The sequence below is a fragment of the Nesoenas mayeri genome (genome assembly GCF_963082525.1).
Source record: "Nesoenas mayeri genome assembly, chromosome: 1".
NCBI classification, from domain to species: domain Eukaryota; kingdom Metazoa; phylum Chordata; class Aves; order Columbiformes; family Columbidae; genus Nesoenas; species Nesoenas mayeri.
The window spans coordinates 117,929,523-117,947,739 of record NC_137541.1 but is presented as its reverse complement, the minus strand read 5'-3'; the positions used below and the strand labels follow the sequence as shown (position 1 = coordinate 117,947,739).

Sequence of the window (18,217 nt, the reverse complement as noted above, 5' to 3'; positions counted from 1 at the left end):
CTGCTGGTGAGAGTCCAGCACAGGGCAACAAAGATGAATAAGGGAGTGGAGTACCTCCCTTAATGAGGAAAGGCTGAGGGAGCTGGGTCTCTTTACCTTGGAGAAGAGGAGACTGAGGGGTTACCTCATTAATATTTACAGATATGTAAATGGTGAGTGTCATGAGGATGGAGCCAGGCTCTTCTCAGTGACAACCAATGATAGGACAAGGGGCAATGGGTGAACTGGAACACAGGAGGTTCCACTTAAATATGAGAAGAAACTCCTCAGTGAGGGTGACAGAACACTGGAACAGGCTGCCCAGGGGAGTTGTGGAGTCTCCTGCTCTGGAGACATTCAGAACCTGCCTGGACACCTTCCTGTGTAACCTCATCTAGGTGTTCCTGCTCCAGCAGGAGCATTGGACTAGATGATCTTTTGAGGTCCCTTCTACTCCCTCACATTCTGTGATTCTTACAGGAGAACATTGGGAAAATTTAGATTATTCATTGTAAGGTTAAATTTCAGCTAATTAAACTTGTAGGCAGACTTTCCTCTGTAATGTACTTCTGAAGTGGGTAGTTTTCTAATGATGCAAGTAGATTTTAGTTGTGCAAAAGCTAGACACTCTGTGCATTGAAAGACATTACCTGATTTGTAGAAGAGACAGTAGAAAACAAGCTTTCCCAAGTAAAATTGCTGTTGAGTTTTGTAACTAGCACTACACTGTAAGCAGGTGGCAAATGGAAATCTTTTGGTTCTTCACAGCTGGCAGATACTTTATTTTTGGGCTTCGGGAACTTCTGCATCACCCTCAGATGCTTGACTTGTCACAAGTATTTGTTACCATCTACTGGTTGTTCTGGTTATTTGCAACACTGGCAAAGTCAGAGTATATTTGGCTGTGGCAGAAAATTAGAGTCATTCTTTTGGTTTTTGGGTGAGACATGGAGGTTGTGGTTGGCCTAGTTGCAGGGCTTCTAATACCCAACAAGTCAAAAAGGCCAGTGCCAAGTAATGCAGGGTGTGGAATAAACTCAGTCTGGTGGCTTGTTAAATACGTTTTATTGGGCTAACTTTGTACTGGCAGGATTTGTATTGGATCAGACTTGTCTGTCTAAACTGCTATGACTTACTGCTGGTTCATACATCACCCGTCTTTCTGCACCTGGTGTAAATGTGGTACATGCTCCAGGTTAAGTACTCTGGCTAAGGCAACGGGATCAAGATTCTGCACCAAATCCCTTTCCAGATGGAAGTTTGTGCTGCTGCATAGCATAAGGTTTTCCTATGATTTTACTTTCTTCCTACACACACACTAACTGGTATATTCGATCATGAAACTGCATTTTGACTAAGTGAGAAGATACTAAACTTGCTCCAACATGTTTTTTGGATGTGGAAATACCAAATTTCCATTTCCATGCCTTGGTGTTTGCCAGACTGATGCTCTTGTGTGTCTAGCCCTGCCCTTTTCATCCTGAAATTCGCTGCAGGATGAAGAGCCCATTCCCCAGATGGGCTGCTGTGCTCTTCTAGTCAAAGCAAACACATAACAAAGTCTCAGTAGCTCTCACTTGGTGCTTATTCAGGAGAAGCGTGTGCAGAGCGGTGCTGGCTTTGAAGCCAGGAAGCATGGGTTCATTTACACAGCTCCAGAGGCTTGGGATGCTGTTTATGGGGTGTGGGGGACTAAGGTTCCTATTGCAGTTTGGGGACAGCAACCCCTGAAGGTCCAGCAGTCATGGTGCAGCTTGTTTACTGATCAGGGCTCGATGGCTTCACTGGGAGTGCAGGGCTCTGTGTTCCTTCCAGCATTAAGTCCAATTAAATGATTTTGTTGTTTGAAGAGAGGTGCGAGATACATCTTCAGCAAACAATAATCTTCTTAGTGGGCTGTAAATTGCAAATAATGATTCCGTGCTATTTTGGGAAGCGATATGCACCATCAACAGTTGATTGCATGAAGACCTGAACGAGGCAGGCTTGGTGAGCAGAGTGTTTATTGAGCTGGGTTCCTGTTGCTGAAGTGGTATGGACTGTTCAAGGGCTCCTGCTTGGCCCTTCCTCAGGGCTTGTAAAACCAGCCTCCATTTGATTCTTTTCCTTCTCTTTCAGGACAATTATTTTGAGTGACGGCCCTTGCACGCGCCTCTGAGTGGTTATCATGGGCTTCATTGCCTTTCTGAAGACCCAGTCCATAGTTCACCTCCTCATTGGGTTTGTCTTTGTCGTGAGTGGACTGATCATTAACTTCATTCAACTATGCACACTAGTCCTCTGGCCCATAAACAAGCAGTTTTATCGCCGAGTAAACTGTCGCCTTGCCTATTCGCTTTGGAGCCGTGAGTATGCTTGAAGGGGACCTGGGGGCAGGGAGGCGGGTGTTTTTGTTTCTCTTTTTGTTAATTAAAGAGTATATATATACACAGACACATGTATGCATACACAAACACAAAAGCAAGAGAGAGAAATGATAAGTCAGATGCGGACTCTTTCAGAGCAGTTTAAAGCAGCTATCTTTTCTGAAATATTGGGAAAATATGCAAAAGTGACTCATACATATTATCACTCTGTTATTTAAAAGAAGTGGGTATTAAAGCTTCTCCCCAACCCTATCTTTACTGTTACGAAATTGCTGATTTTGTGTCAACACCATTTTCATCCTGCATCGGAGCCTGTGCTGAGTGATTGGGAAGGAGGAATTCACAGAGAATGCTTCAGGTATTGAGCATATGGGCAATAGTGACCACTTAGGAGCTCAAGTCAACTATGTGGTCTGCGAAGAGAGATGTCTGCATTAAAGTATCTAGTGTAGATGCCTTTATAGCTGAACTGTGTGTCAGCTTTAGAGCCCTCTGACACCCTGCAGCGTCCATCTGTGACACAAATGTCTCCTCTTGTGAGCAATTTGTCATTCTTTTCTTCTTCTGCCCTTGGGAAGGCTCTACAGTGAGTGCAGCTGCTTTGCTCTCTTCTTGTAGACCTTTGCAAAACTTCTTCCCTGTGGATGGCTTTTTTTTTCCTCCTCATATGGCTTAACAGCAGAGTAGGTTTCTGAAATGGATGTTTAGAAGGCTCCTTAGTCCAAATGTCACCTCCTGTTTCAGCAGTGAATCATCTAATTTGTTTCCATTCTCCATCCCCTCCTGGTGTTCATGGCCACTTACCTTAGTGTTCAGCTCAGCATCCAACTCCCACTTCATGTAAATGAGTCACCTAAACGAGTACCTAAATTACAGTTGAGCGGTCCACTGACAGGCACCCACATATCTCAGATCAACAATGTGAAGTACTACCAACAAAAACTCTCCGAAGTATCTATTATAGTTCAGTTTCTTTTTAAGCTTGCTGTCCATGTCCTTCCTGTGCCTTTTGCCCTGCCTGTTGAGAATGTTGTTTGAGAAGCACAGGAGAAAGGAAATCAAATAGAGAGTGGCAGGCAAACTGTCAGGAGAAGAGATATTATAGTGGAAGAACTTACAGGTAGAAACTTAAGAATTAGCTTGATTGGAAGGGAGTGGGGTTATATAGGATTTTTTTAATTTGCTTGTAAGAATTTCTTAATGTGCTTTTAATAAGCTAAAGTCTGACCTTATCCTGAAAACTATAGTTGCACTAATAGTCTGGCTTTTCTGAGGGCGTGAGCTGCTTGTGCCTATAAGGGCACAAGGTTTCAGACCCTTGATTTCTACAAGTTAGCATTGTGCGTGGAAAAAATCACGTTTTAAATGCTGTTATCTTACTATCTTGTATACACTAGAAAAACCTACATTATTATTCGAAAAGGTTTGGAGAGGCTGAGTATACAATTGTGTTGTATCTAGGATAACCCCTCCGGTATAGTCTGTTATAAATTAAATGACTGAGAAATTAAACTATGAAAATTAATGTAGATGTTATATGGGATTGCAGAGTGCTGATGGCCTGTAATGGAAGAGCTGACAGAATATGCACTTCAATTGTGATTTATAAAGAATTGAGTAAGCTGTGTAAATGCAGCCATTCAAATGTTGCCATTCATAATGAAATATATTTCATTATGTGGAAGCCTTTTAGCAGTGAACCTGAAGGTTGGTGTTCTGTTCCAGATACTACATTTTGCTCACTTACTCCAAGCTGTTTAGTTTTAAGCTGCGGGTGTTCATATCAGAGCTGTCTGTAACAGAAGCTGCTGCTGTGCCCACCTGGCAGAGGATTGGTGTGCAGGAGTAGATACGCAGGTGATGGTGTATCTGGCTGTGAAAACCAGGCTCTGTTCATACTGTATTTCTTCTCAGATACATAAAGCAAAGCTTCAGAAGGAGATAGGAGATCGACTCTATCCAATGTTCATGGCAGATGTTTGGGGAAAAAAATGTCTGGTGTGCCCTGGCCTCAATGTAAACCCTTTGCAACACATGATGCATGCTGGATGGTCTGTACTTCAAGCTCTCCTGTATCAGCTCCCTTCATATGACTCACACCTTTGGAGAGCACACAGCATTTGGTTAAGTCCAGTTTCAAAAAAAGTCTCTCAAGTATTAGTACTTTAAACTGAGGAGTGCGCTGTGCCTCTGGTTTGCCTTGTTTACGGGTGGCTTGCAAGGCCATAAACCCACCTGCTTTGGCTTGTGGACCTCCAGCTACAGCAGGGGGTTGTCTGTAGCACAGTGTCGCTTGTCCTCTACAGGAGGTATCCCAAGCAGCACAAGTGTTACCATCACTTGGTTCAGAAGGATGGACTTGCTGTAGCATCAGTAGGATTGCTGCCATGCAAAATAGCTGTAACCCACACACCAAAAGAAAAAGTAAATGAGCCCACTCCCAGTTATAATCACATCATTTATCAGTACACTTGCAAAGGACAATCCATTCCCTCATATTAATTCTCTGACCTATCAACCCTCCTCTCGCAGTATGAACTCTGGCAAATCTCTCTACAAAGCTTCTTCAACTGTTTTAGAGTGAATGGTACAAGAAATGCTCTATAGAAAATCATCCATACCTGCCTATGCAGAATTTTTTTCTGATTTTGAAGAGAAATGCATCAATTTATTTTTTTTTTAATAAGAAAATGCAGTGACTGCAGCAGAACTGGAGATGTTCCTCCTTAGTAATTAGACAGCAATGGAAAGGGAAAATAACTCAGAATGCCACCCTGTGTTTGGTACCACTACTTCATTCTCCTGGCCACAAGCTTGGAAGAGCGTAGCTCTGAACTGAGGACACTCTTGCTGTCCTCTTCCCTCTGTTACTGAGCCAGGATAACCAAAGCAAGAAAGGTAAGCCATCACATAATTCGCAAAGGAGACGGAGCTGGAAAGCAATGACAGAAACCTCTGGTTGGTATGAAGTATTATTCTGTCTTTGTATTTCCAGCTGACCAGGGTTGCGCTCTCTTGATCAGCAAGTGACATAACTTTGTCATGGCTCCAAATGAGTGAGTCTTGGAAATGATACAGGGGAACAACCTGGTGGATAAGTGGGCACGCAGGGAATACAGATGGAAAAACTAGTGTTATAGAAGCTGTGTGTCTTCAGCAGACCAGGATTGATTTTCCCTGCTGTTGACCTAAATACTGTGTTTGCCTTCTATGTGATGTGGTGCAAAATTGAACCCACTCTTAGTTAGCAGGATGGGTGGATTACCCTGTTGTGCTTCCACTGATCAGAGGCCCTTGCACAGGGAGGCACTGCCTCCACTCTCAATGCAAAGCTGAAATGCTATGTTGCAGAACCTGATATAGGGAACCAAGGGGGCACCTTCCAGTTTTGACCCTACAAGCTTGTTGTAGTAATGTACAAAAAGTTGGACTTTTTAACTGCCATGTTTGTGCAACCAAATTTTGATTGCATCCATATCTCATTGAAATGAGAAAATACCAATGACTACAGTTTGCGTGGAAGCAAATCTTTCTACTGGGAGAATGAACTATTCTCATATTCTTTATAGTTGTCCCATGATACAGGCAATGCCTTCCATGTGCCTGGTTGTACTGAAATGAGAGAAATAGGCTAACCATAGCAACTACATTCATTGCGTGCTAAATTTAAGTGAGAAGGGGTTTTTTAAGATTAAAAAAAGGGGAAGTGGAAAATAAGAGTGTGTAACAAAGGAAACGTTCAGCGTGGAGTAAGAGAGATGTTGGAATATTGAAAGGTGGATAAGACAGAGCAGAAAGTCTTATTCTTTCTTTTGCAGTAAAAGAAAGACACGATTTACCATTCCTGGCTTTTCACAGGGATTTTGATAAATTAGTTCAATTCTCTGGTGCTTCTGACTCTGTGTTGATGACCATAATACAGAACAATTAGAGTCCTGTGTTCTAATATTAAAATCTGTTGCAGAAGATCGATGGCACCGGATCCCTTTAAAAGCCCTCTATTGGTCTGTTTGCCTCCATAAAGCTTGTTTCATGTTGTGTAAAACCATTAGGCTGCATCTATGCATAATTTGTGTTCCACCTGGGAGAAACTGTACTCAGTTAGTGGAGCAATCAACAGCTCAGCTGTCTGTTTTCAGGCACAAATTTTGAGTATTTTTTCCAGTGATCATGAAATTTCACATTCGTAATACAATGTGCAAACTTTTCACTGTTAAAAACTTGTTAAATTATCCATAATGCATATATCTAGTGCCTTAAATGCTGCTTAAGGATGATGGTGTTATTTGGTTTATACCCATCTAAGCTCTCATTTCATCTTCATTGGGTTGGATTGAAAAGGTGACAGTTATTGGGAGCCAAAGGAGAGGAGGCACTGAATGGGGCTGGAGATGAAATGCTAAATGCTTTCTGTAGCAGCACTCCTAATTCCTCTCTCTGTCTTCATCGTGTTTGTCAGAGTTGGTAATGCTGCTGGAATGGTGGTCAGGCACAGAGTGCACCTTGTTCTCAGATGAGGCCACGGTGAACACCTTTGGGAAAGAACACGTCATCATCATCTTGAATCACAACTTCGAAATCGACTTCCTGTGTGGCTGGACTATGACAGAGCGCTTTGGAGTGCTAGGGGTACGTGGGGCCATGATCTTTTCCTTCATCTGGTGGACTATAGGTCTGTTTAAAACCCACACACATACGGTTTCTTTGCATTTGAGTTTCCAGCTATAACTCCATCAACCCTTCTTCATCTTAACTTTAGTGTCTTTGTTTCATCTTGTTGTACAAATCAGCAAATTACATTTTTGAATTGTTATTTTTGTTTTTCTCTAAGAGTTCCAAAGTTCTTGCTAAGAAAGAGCTACTATATGTGCCCTTAATTGGCTGGACGTGGTACTTCCTTGAGATTGTTTTCTGCAAAAGGAAATGGGAAGAAGACAGAGATACAGTTATTGAAGGATTAAAACGTTTGGCTGATTATCCTGAATATATGTGGGTAAGTGTAAGTTCCTGCTCTAGTATCAACAGCTAGAATTGAAATGGTGATGGAAATACTCTTGTGGTACTGTAGCGTTTTATATCAGGAGAAGGTCAGCTCACTACTTTCTTCAAGTTTTGTCAAGGTAAACATGTGTTCTGTTTCAGGAGGTCTTTTGGGATAAGGGAAAGTTGTTCTGTCTGCCTGTTGGTGAGAGAAGTCATTTGGGAAACAGTTTAGAAGCTTGCATAGATGATTACAAGCTTGATGATAATTTATAAATCAGGCTTGTGTAACACTGGTTAATTTTGTCTGCACTTATTTTTACCTTTAAAAAAAATAACAGCCCATAGTTGACTACTAAATCTATATCACCTTAAACTACATTTTCTGAGGTAGCCTAAAATTATGCATAAACAAGAGCGTCTTTTCTGGAGAAATAAGTGAGTTTGGGTGGAGGGGGTGAACAAACCATAAACTTTGTTAGGAAGTTCTTGTTAGTATGTTCATTGATCTGTGAAATGACAGGTTTCCCAAAACGCCTCAATGAGAACATATGGCAAGCTTACATCTGCTTTTGCAGTTATGCTTTTCCTTTTTATTTCAACATTATTTGAAGTCGGGGTGAAACATCTATTTTTCATTATGTGTAGAGCTGTTAGATTTTACTGCAGCAACACAGTGGTATAATCAACCTATTAACCTTCTTTTAGCTTAAAATGCAAAAGTTTTGATAAATTTACTGCTTTGCTTGTATAGCAGTGTATATAATGTGCAGTTATTTGGCTCATAAAACGTTTTGAGAGGCTTTTTGTGCATTTATAAGTGGTTTTTTTTTCAATATTAGCAAGTATAGCTTGTTAAAATGAATAGTGAAATAGTAAGCGTTAATATATTATGAATACGTTATTTGTGTGGGTTTTTTTGGTTTGGGTTTTTTTTTTTTGTCACTACAAAAATAAAGAAGAATCTGGATAATGTATTTTAAACTACTTGATTGCTTGAATATATGGATAGGAATGACATTTAATATATTCTCCTGGTCAGTGTTGAAAATAAAAAAAAGAAAAAACCCCTGCCAATTAAAAAACTCTCAAGGCCATACTTTAATTGCAAATCTATACATTTTAATGATTCTACAATTGAGAACCAAGGACTAGTCTCTAGGGAAAACAACTAGAAAATATAAATGCAAAATGCAGTTAGCATTGATTATTTAAATCAAGACTTCCTGCTTGGTAATTAAAATCATGATTAAAATTGACTTGAATACATCGATTTCCAAATTTTTGTGCATTCTAAATGCCACGATCAGAGCTGGTGGCACAACCTTCCTTTGTGCGGTCTTCCCCAGACGTGCACTGCAGCGCGGTCCATACCTCACTTGCACCCTCGGTCCAGAAGGATCACTGCGCCCTGGTGTAGAAGAGGGTGACAATTTGGTGTAGAGGAAAGAGCTTGCACTGCAGACTGGGGCTGACCCTGTACCTTGTGCTGTCCTCACCATGTGGTGGTGGTGGTTGGTCAGGTTTTCATAATAAATGTGCCCTCAATGGCCAAATGAAGATTGCAGGACCAGCTCCCATTCTTTCACTGCATTCTGGCAGGTCTAACTCTTCTGTCTGTGGAAGTTCAACAAAGGCAGGTGTAGGGTCCTGCACCTGGGGAGGAATAACCCCACACACCAGTACAAGTTGGGGGCAGACCTGCTGGAAAGCAGCTCTGTAGAGAAGGACCTGGGAGTTCTGGTCCACAACAAGTTGACCATGAGTCAACAATGTGCCCTTGTGGCAAAGATGGCCAACGGTGTCCTGGGGTGCATTAAGAAGAATGTGACCAGCAGGTCAAGGGGGGTTATCCTCCCCCTCTACTCTGCCCTGGTGAGGCCCCATCTGGAGTACTATGTCCGGTTCTGGGCTCCCCAGTTTAAGAAGGACAAGGAATTACTGGAGGGAGTCCAGCGGTGGGCTTTGAAGATTAGGGGCCTAGAGCATCTTTCTTATGAGGAGACTGAGAGAGCTGAGTCTGTTCAACCTGGAGAAGAGAAGGCTGAGAGGGGATCTCATCAATGCTTACAAATATCTCAAGGGTGGATGTTGAGAGGATGGGACCAGACTCCTTTCAGTGGTGCCCAACGATAGGGGCACAGACACATCATAGGAGGTTCCATCTGAATATGAGGAAAAACTTTACTTTAAGGGTCCCAGAGCACTGGAACAGGCTGCCCAGAGAGGCTGCGGAGTCTCCTTCTCTGAAGACATTCAAAACCCTCCTGGACACATTCCTGTGCAGCCTGCTCCAGGTGAACCTGCTTTAGCAGGTGGATTGGATTAGATGATCTCCAGAGGTCCCTTCCAACCCCAACCATTCTGTGATTCTGATTCTGTAATATTGATTTAACTTACCTTTTGTGGTGCACAGTATGTGGATACACTACTGAGAAAAAGTTTAGCAACCACAGTACTGACAAACAGCAGATATGTAGTGATGCATTTGACAAGTCTTGCATTTGAATTGCAGCATTACAGCATTGCATGATACTGCAGCAACCTGCCCTTCTCCCCTTCTGTTACCTACCTGGGATGCAGAGGTTTTTGTGTTGAGATGGAGCAGTGTTTCCTTTGTTTGGTGCAATGGGAATGATGTCCACCTTTCAAAAAGGCCAGGGATAGACAGAAGTTCACCCCAGGGCTTTGTTTGTGAGCTCTTGGCTTTGCATTGCTTCTAGTCTCTTGGGTAGAGCAGAGGCAACAGAGAGGCAGGAGAAGGACAGATCCGTGTTTTGTGCTGCTTGAAGTTAGTGTGGGAGAATTTAAGTCTTTCAACAAGGTTTTAGGGAAAGGGGCCACTTTGTATGAACACAACACAATGCAAAAAAAACCCCACTAAAAACAAACCAAAACCGCCTAAAAATCAGAAAACCTTTCAGATAAACAAGCCAGTCTTCAAATGAGTAATGCTGGTTGTACAGTACGAATTTTAAATGAGGTATCTAGTGGTTAATATATTTTTTTCCTAAAGTTGTCATGTACTAATGTTTGAATCACTTTTTCTGATTTGTAGATTAGTCCATCACCAGCCAGCCAAACCTTTTAGGGTTTGTTGTTTGTTTGTTTGTTTTTTAAAAAGTAAACATTTCAGGTATAACCAGTTAGACTTTTTGTCATCTTAAATTTGGTACCAGTGTTGTTAAACTTTATATATAATCTATTGTAAATCAGTTGTGAGGTGTGATACTTCTGCTTAATACTTGATGATCAAATTAGGCAATTAAAGTGTGTATGTGCATGGATGTATGTTTATCTCACACAAATTTTCAACAAGGTGTCCTTGTTTTTGCCTTTTGTCTTGTTGAGCTAGTTTCTCCTGTACTGTGAAGGAACTCGTTTTACAGAGACCAAGCATCGTATCAGCATGGAGGTGGCTGAATCCAAGGGGTTGCCTAAACTGAAATACCACCTGTTGCCCAGAACCAAAGGTTTCACCACTGCTGTCCAGTGTCTCAGGGGAACAGGTACTGGCAACCTGCTACTTGTTGTTTGCATTAATTGTAATATGTGATTTAATATACAGTGTGCCACACTGTATACTCTGTTGATTACCTCCATTACAATTAGTGAGTTGGCAGTAATAATCATTCTGCATGACAGCTGTTAATTTGTGCCTCATAACTCTCAGATAGAAGTCTTAAAAAATATTAAACCTTTCATGTATATCATCGTTGCTTAGTTTATCAAGTTGTCTTGTGTTTTCGTAACACACATGCTAAGTAGGTGGGAGTATGTCAGGTGGCTGAAACAGATAAATACAACATGTAAACACAAAGTAGTGAAGGGCTCTCCTACCTGACATCATTAAGGCAAGGCTTGCACAAGGCCCTGTTGCCGTCTAATGCAAGGATGTCGGTAATGTGGTTGCTAGAATTGCTGATATAATAGCCATATTTTCTTTTTTTGTAACAGTTTCAGCAGTGTATGATGTAACACTAAATTTCAGAGGAAACAAGAACCCATCCCTATTAGGAATCCTTTATGGAAAGAAATATGAAGCAGATATGTGTGTAAGGTGAGCATATGATGATGGAGGTGAGCCCTAAGATGCATGCTTTGGCATGTTGAAGTGTATTCAGATTTTACAGGTTAATGTTATTTGCTGTAGTCCCCTTTTCCTTGTCCTTCAAGTTTCTCTGCAGCCTACAAAGACTTCACCACTTCCCCCTTGCTTCAGCTCACATTCATATGTGAGATCCCTTGATATCACCCAGCAAGTGAGACAGCACTGGGCAGACCTTTTAAGCCTGGATAGAACCACATTGATGTTACAGAATTTCCCCAAGTTTTGTGCAGTGAGCACTCTAGTCTGCATTTTTTCTTTATCTGCTGGGAACAGGAAACCAACTGTTCTGTCCTCTTCCTAGTCCCCTGCAAGCCTATGCATAGTATAAATAGCCTGTGCAATGAGAGTAGTCTCTTGTGGTGAATGGCATAAAGCAGTTTTTCTCCTTCTCTCACATGGTTTGATTAGCAGATTACAAGTTAAATAATGCTGAAATTCAGACATTGTATGAATGTGGTGGTACATTCCTCAAATTCCTCATTGTTCTTTTTCCTGAAAGAGTATCTGCTAAAACCGAACTCCTTGCAACACGTACACACATGCACACACACACATGCTTTCTCTTTCTTGCTTTCTTCTTGTTGCCTTTTGCTTTAAAGGCTTCCTTGTGATCGTAAAAACTACCAACCCTTTCCTGTTGAATTTCTTATTTTCCCTTTGGTGTTTGCACCTAACAGTCGACCTAGTTGTTTTTTGCACGGTTCTTTTGACAGTTCACTTCTGCTTCTCTGGGGACTTCACCCACACTTTGGAAAATGTTGCTACATTATGGTGTTGAAGTTGATGTTTGGTTTTGGGCTTTTTTTTATGGGGGGAGAGGAAAAAAACAACAACAAAAACCACACACACACAACAACAACGAAACAAACAAAAAACTAAAAAAGCCTTGCTACTTCCCCACACTACTTTCCACTCTAATATTGCAGACATTGCAGATGTGGGGCACTTGTACATTGTGCTTCTACAGGGCAGGTGCAGATCCCCCAAGGGTGAAAGACTTTGTAGGGAATCATGCTCATTACCTATTGCGTCAAGGTGTAGCAGCAACAGTTTTGTGGAAGAAATGCTATCCTGAGGAGGCAGAGTGTTGCAGCCCTAATGGGGAAGGGAAAGGGCAGCATTCCAGTTCTGTTTTCAGATACTGGAACTTCCACAACATTTTAGTCTTTCAGTTAGAAAGCAAGCTGTGGAGGTAATGGGGAGAGAGATGGGGTTATTCATTTTAAAGGAGTTTCATTTTTATTATTTACACTTGCCAGATATATTCCTGATGAGGAAAGTGAGCAGACAGCTTAACAGTTAGCAAAACAGCTGGTCAGGTGGTTACCACCTGTAATTCCACACTGATGGCAGATGCATGTAGCATGCCTAGCTAGATCTGGGGCACACATGCATGGATGTACATCTCTGTAATTATACATTGAAGAGCGGCTGCCTTCAGTTAAATATCCTATGGCTTGCTAATGGAGATGTAAGTTGGTGAGGTAGCAGGAGAAAAGAAATGCAGTTTTCAATAGTTGTTAGAAGAGCTTTGGGCTCATAAAATTTTGTTGAGGATGATGTTGCAAGGTAAAATTACTAATTGTATGCTATTAAAGAAACTAATGACCGTGTGCAGATAATTTTGATTTTAAATATGTTTGTGGAATGAATCAACATTCTGAAGATGCTCTTCTATACTTGAAGCTTTTTCTCAGTTTTGGAAAAGAAGCTATGAGAATAAGCAAACTATTTTTAAAGGTTTTTATGAAAATTGAATGTGTCTTTAATGTGCCAGCAGACTTAGCTTAGGTCAGAGAAAGGAAACGTATAAGCTTTTGTTCGTGGTATATGTGTACACAGTTACCTGTGCATAGGTAGGAAGCTTAGCTCTCTCCAGAGGATCGAGTCTTTCTCCTGACTGGCTCCAGAGAAAATAATCAGCTAAATGCCAGCTGGCAACAAAGCACCACGCAGCTGCTTGCTGACTCCCTCTGCTGGGATGGGGAGAGAATCAGAAGAGTAAAAGTGAGAAAACTCATGGTTTGAGATAAAGATGGGTTAGTAGGTAAAGCAAAAGCCACACATGCAAGCAAAGCAAAACAAGGAATTAATTCACCACTTCCTATGGGCATGGAGGTGTTCAGTCATCTCCAGGAAAGCCAGGCTCCATCCTGGGTAATGGTTACTTGGGAAGACAAACACCATCACTCCAAGTGTCTCTCACTTCTTTCTTCTTCCCTCAGCTTTTTATTGCTGAACAGGATGCCATGGTCTGGAATATCCTTTCAGTCAGTTGGGGTCAGATGTCCTGGTTGTGCCCCATCCCAACTGCTTGTGCACCCCCAACCTGCTCACTGGCAGGGTAATGTGAGAAGCAGAAAAGCCCTTGACTCTGTGTAACCACTGCTCAACAAAATTAAAACTTCCCTGTATTATCAACAGTTTCCAGCACAAATCCAAAACATAGCCCCATACAAGTTACTGTGAAGAAAATTAACTCTCATTGCAGCCAAAACAATGACCAAATGTTATTGCCGTGAGTACCCTCTAGTGGCGACAGCAATATAGTGACGACTTTGTCAGAGAGCTTTTAGGAAATGACTTTTTAATGAGCTTTTGTTGAGCATTATTTACATTAATTGAGCAGTTCCTCCTATTAGAGCTAATTAAAGAGAATCTGTATAATCTGGTGTTCGATTCGTTTACAGGATGCAGAAATTATTAGAAATTTATTAGAATATCTTCCCTCTGCTGCTGCAGACTAAAAGGCTTTAGTTTGTACTGTGGAAATATATTCCATGGTTGAACAGCAGCAAATAAGTTGTATCTGGGATTGCTGTGTCTAGAGCCCTCCCAGAGATCACCCTTCTATTCTTACAGCCCTGCTGTAAGAGGGCCCTGATAACAATCCAAGTGTTGCCAAAGTGTGTTTGAGCTGAGCGGAAGGTGTGTGCCTGCCCTCTACAAACAGAGCAACTTCTTTCTGAATGGATCCCGGCCAAGATGTGTGCCACTGAGAAGGGAGACGATATGTTTGTGTGTGTGTGTCGGTGGCCTACCTTGGAAAATAAAAAAATGCGGGAAAATGGTTGGCTCTTCACCACTAGAAAGAGGCTTTTAAAAAGTCCATGTTCTTGGCAAGATCAGGGCAGTACCTGAAGGGGGACATGACTTTTGTGTGCACCCAGAAGTGCACGCCTCAGTCCGTAGGGAGGCAAAGAGAGAGAAGTGAAGTCACTGTAGAAGAAGTTGTTTTCCTTAAAGTTGGTACAAAGTTGATTTTTAACCACCCCTCCCATTTCTTCCGAAATAGGGCTTGCACTAATAACATGTAACAAAAAATTACCCTGGGGTTTGCCACTTGCTTGTCTTTTCCCAGCTCTGGGTGTCTCAGTCTGAGCTCACTGTGAATTGACTGGTGACGGTTACGGTGCAGAAAGAACAGTGTTTGAATGGGAATTGCTTGTTTTACTAATGTGCTGTGGAATTGATAGGAGCTTGTACAGTTTCTTTTGTCTTAGAAATCTGTTTTAGATGGAGAATCGGGTGTTAAATATTTAAGTCCCAGTTCTTATCTGCATTAAGGCCTCTGCCTTCAGTGACAGTATTATCTGTAGCTTATGCCCTTCATTGAAGGGAAGATCTTCCCTAGTAGAGACCTTAACCCAAATACCTGGATTTTCCCTTATATATATATATTTTATTTTTTTTTTTTTTTTTAAATCTTTCTACTAATCTAGGAGATTTCCTCTGGAAGATATCCCTCAAGATGAAAAAGAAGCTGCAAACTGGCTTCATAAGCTTTACCAGGAAAAGGTAAACTACTTTGCTTTCTCTTCACTCATCCTCCCCTTCTCCTTCTCTCTTTTGAGACTTTCACGGGGGTAGTGTATTAAGGCACTGAGCGATGCACACTCTTCCACTGGATGGAGAGGAAAGATGGAAATATTATGTATAATTTGGCAGCCATCCCTCAAGCTGCTGGAAGGAGCAGTGCAGAAGAGCCCCTTGGCCATGGAGGGCTGGCTAGTGAGTAGGTCTCAAATTGCTGGGAAGCACAATGAGATTCAGAGAGATGCCCGAGTTGCAGAGGGCTAATAGCAATCCACTTTCTTTTTATGTTCTTCAGCTCTTGAGTCTCTGTCATACATTCGTGAAAGCTCCATTTTCCCTATGGGTGTTTTTAGTTCACAGAAGAAGAGTAATAACTTCATGTCAGGGGCAGCTGGCCCTGGCTTTTAGCAGCAATTGTCCTTTGCTTTCATGTTTCTTCCACTGTCACTTTCCTTCTGCCTCCTGGTAATGCCTCTGCAGTGATGTGTGACATGGTGCAGACAGTCCCTGGGATCTGCTGCCTGGGACTGATGTAGCACATGGTCAGCATGCCTTCAAACAGCACAAAGCTTTTCCTTCTGTCTTTTTTTCTATATATTGATCTCATGGTGGTAGCAATATGTTTTAACTGGAATCCTTAAAGCACTCCCTCCCATGCAGAGAGTGTGTCCTCAGAAGGCTGTGTCATTGTCAAGAAACTCTTTGTGCTTCTCAGCCCTTTATAAGGGAAGCTAAAAGACAAACAGCTTAAGTGGGAAAACTAAGAAAAAGCCAAACTTGAGCCATCCTTGGTAAGAGCTTGGAAGCCTTACAGAACGTTCTTACAAGCTGAGGGATGGCTGCAGACATGCTGCTCCGTTGGGTGATGTGTTTCATGGTTGCATCTCTCTGCAGGCTCCGCTCATTATGCAACTGCTCTGTTGAAGTCTTGGGGTTATGACTAGCACAGAGCTCTCTCTGCTCGTTGGCTTGTGCTTTGCCTTCCTCTTCTAGCTGTATAGGCAGCATTTTTCTGCTGTGCTTTGCTAAGTCATGCTGACCTTTCTGAAAGTAAAAACGGAAAGAAAAAGCATCCAGCAAAGAGACAAGTCATGTTTGAATTGGCCTCTGGCCTGACACTGCCCTAAATTCCTGAGCAATTAAGAGATTAAAGTATTTCGTAGTGGAGAAGCTGGTGTGGTTTCAGTTTGTGATGGTGGCCAAGATTGTCTTCAAAGAGCTAATACTGTGGCCTTGGCAGTCAACAGAAATGCCCAAATAAATGACAGCAGATGGAAATGGAAGCTCTGTAATCTTGATGGATATTTACCAAAAATACTGTCCTTGCTGTCCTGGAGTTTACTAGTTTCAGATTCCTTGGTGCAAACATTATGAACACGTTTTCTTCCGTCTTCTCTTTCTCACAGGATGCTTTGCAAGAGATGTATAATCAGGAAGGCAAATTTCCTGGCCAGCAGTTTAAACCTCGTAGGAGACCATGGACTCTCCTCAACTTTCTTTTTTGGGCCACAGTTCTCCTCTCTCCTCTCTTCATGTTTGGCTTTGGAGTTTTTGCAAGTGGATCACCTCTCCTTATCCTTGCATTTCTGGGATTTATTGGAGCAGGTAATAAAAGCAGAGAAGATGCTGAGCCCAGAGTGACATGTAACAGGATCCGTTACCTCCAATAAGTTCTGTGTATTGATTAATATGAATGGGGCTTGCAGAAGAGTACTTGGAGTGCACTCCGTAGTGTTTATATTGCATAGCATTTTTATTATTTCAAAATCTTAAATCCAGGCAGGCTTGCTTTCATATCATAAGCAGTATCTATAGCAATAGTGTGTATTGTAGCCCATTATTATGGTGCTTGAAGGAGAAAATACTTCTACTGCATGCCTTTTCTGTGAATTAAAAAACAAACAAACCAATAAAAACCCCAAGCCTCCCCCAAGAAAACCCTAACAAAAACCGACCAACCAAACGAAAACAACCACAAGAAACCACAACCAACCAAATCAAACCCAAAAAACAAATGGGGAAGGGAGGTTGTGCTTCAGTGTGCGTACTAGTGGTCTGTTAATCAACACAGAACCATTACTTATATTTTGAAATCTGGATTCTCCCCCTCTTTTAGTGACACCTAACCTGTGATCCATGTGCAGCTACATGCAGTGTACTGTTGGTCTGTAGTCACTACTGTCTTCAGGATTGGGTTAACTCATATTGGTTCTGCTTGTGTGTTTACATGTAACTTCCTGCATCCTTGAACTGGTTTTAATATACCTCCCATTTCTCTGTTATATTTTAAAGCTTCCTTTGGAGTACGTAGACTGATAGGAGTAACTGAAATAGAAAAAGGCTCCAGCTACGGCAACCAGGAATTCAAGAAAAAGGAATAACTGACAGCTGCAGTTCAGCACATATAAACAGACTATGGTATCTGATTAACTTCAGTTAAAAAAACAACAACAAACACTTAGAAACTATCTTTTTCTTAATAACTGATGACTAATATTAATGAATAAAACTTGAGCCAAGAATGAAGAAGTTGGAGGCATCAACTGAAGCGAATGCATCAACTTTCTGCCTGTTTAAGGATTACTGTAGTCAAACTATGGGAGAAAATCTGGGGTGGGGTGGCAGAAGAAACTAATTTTTCTTGCTTTGTTGGGGGATTTTGAGGGTGGGGAGATGAAAGAAGGCATTGGCCATGGCCACATGCATCTTCAGATGACTGAATACACTGGTTTCTGTCAAGAGCACTACACTCACTTTTACAACAGGAGCCATTGAATGTTTCCTCTTGCTAAAGCCAACGTAATGTTCGTTGATTTCCAACCTTTTTTATTAATGAGCCAGGAAAAAACAACCCTTCTTAAATTAATCGACAGATGTTCACTGGGTTAGAGTAATTTTTGATAGGCTGTGTTGTCATGGCTACAGATGAAATCCTATTTGTATGTTACACTGATACTTTTTATTT

General features: G+C 41.6%; 1 protein-coding gene across 1 annotated transcript; it reads left to right on the top strand.

The window, feature by feature from the left end:
• Positions 1 to 2,146: 2,146 nt before the first annotated feature.
• Positions 2,147 to 17,633, top strand: AGPAT3 (1-acylglycerol-3-phosphate O-acyltransferase 3; the record flags this gene model as incomplete). The annotated part of the gene is made up of 8 exons (XM_080363616.1): positions 2,147 to 2,324; positions 6,805 to 6,974; positions 7,177 to 7,338; positions 10,681 to 10,834; positions 11,283 to 11,385; positions 15,159 to 15,234; positions 16,659 to 16,857; positions 17,545 to 17,633. 8 exons carry the CDS (start codon positions 2,147 to 2,149, stop codon positions 17,631 to 17,633), a joined length of 1,131 nt encoding a protein of 376 aa, XP_080219742.1.
• Positions 17,634 to 18,217: the final 584 nt, after the last annotated feature.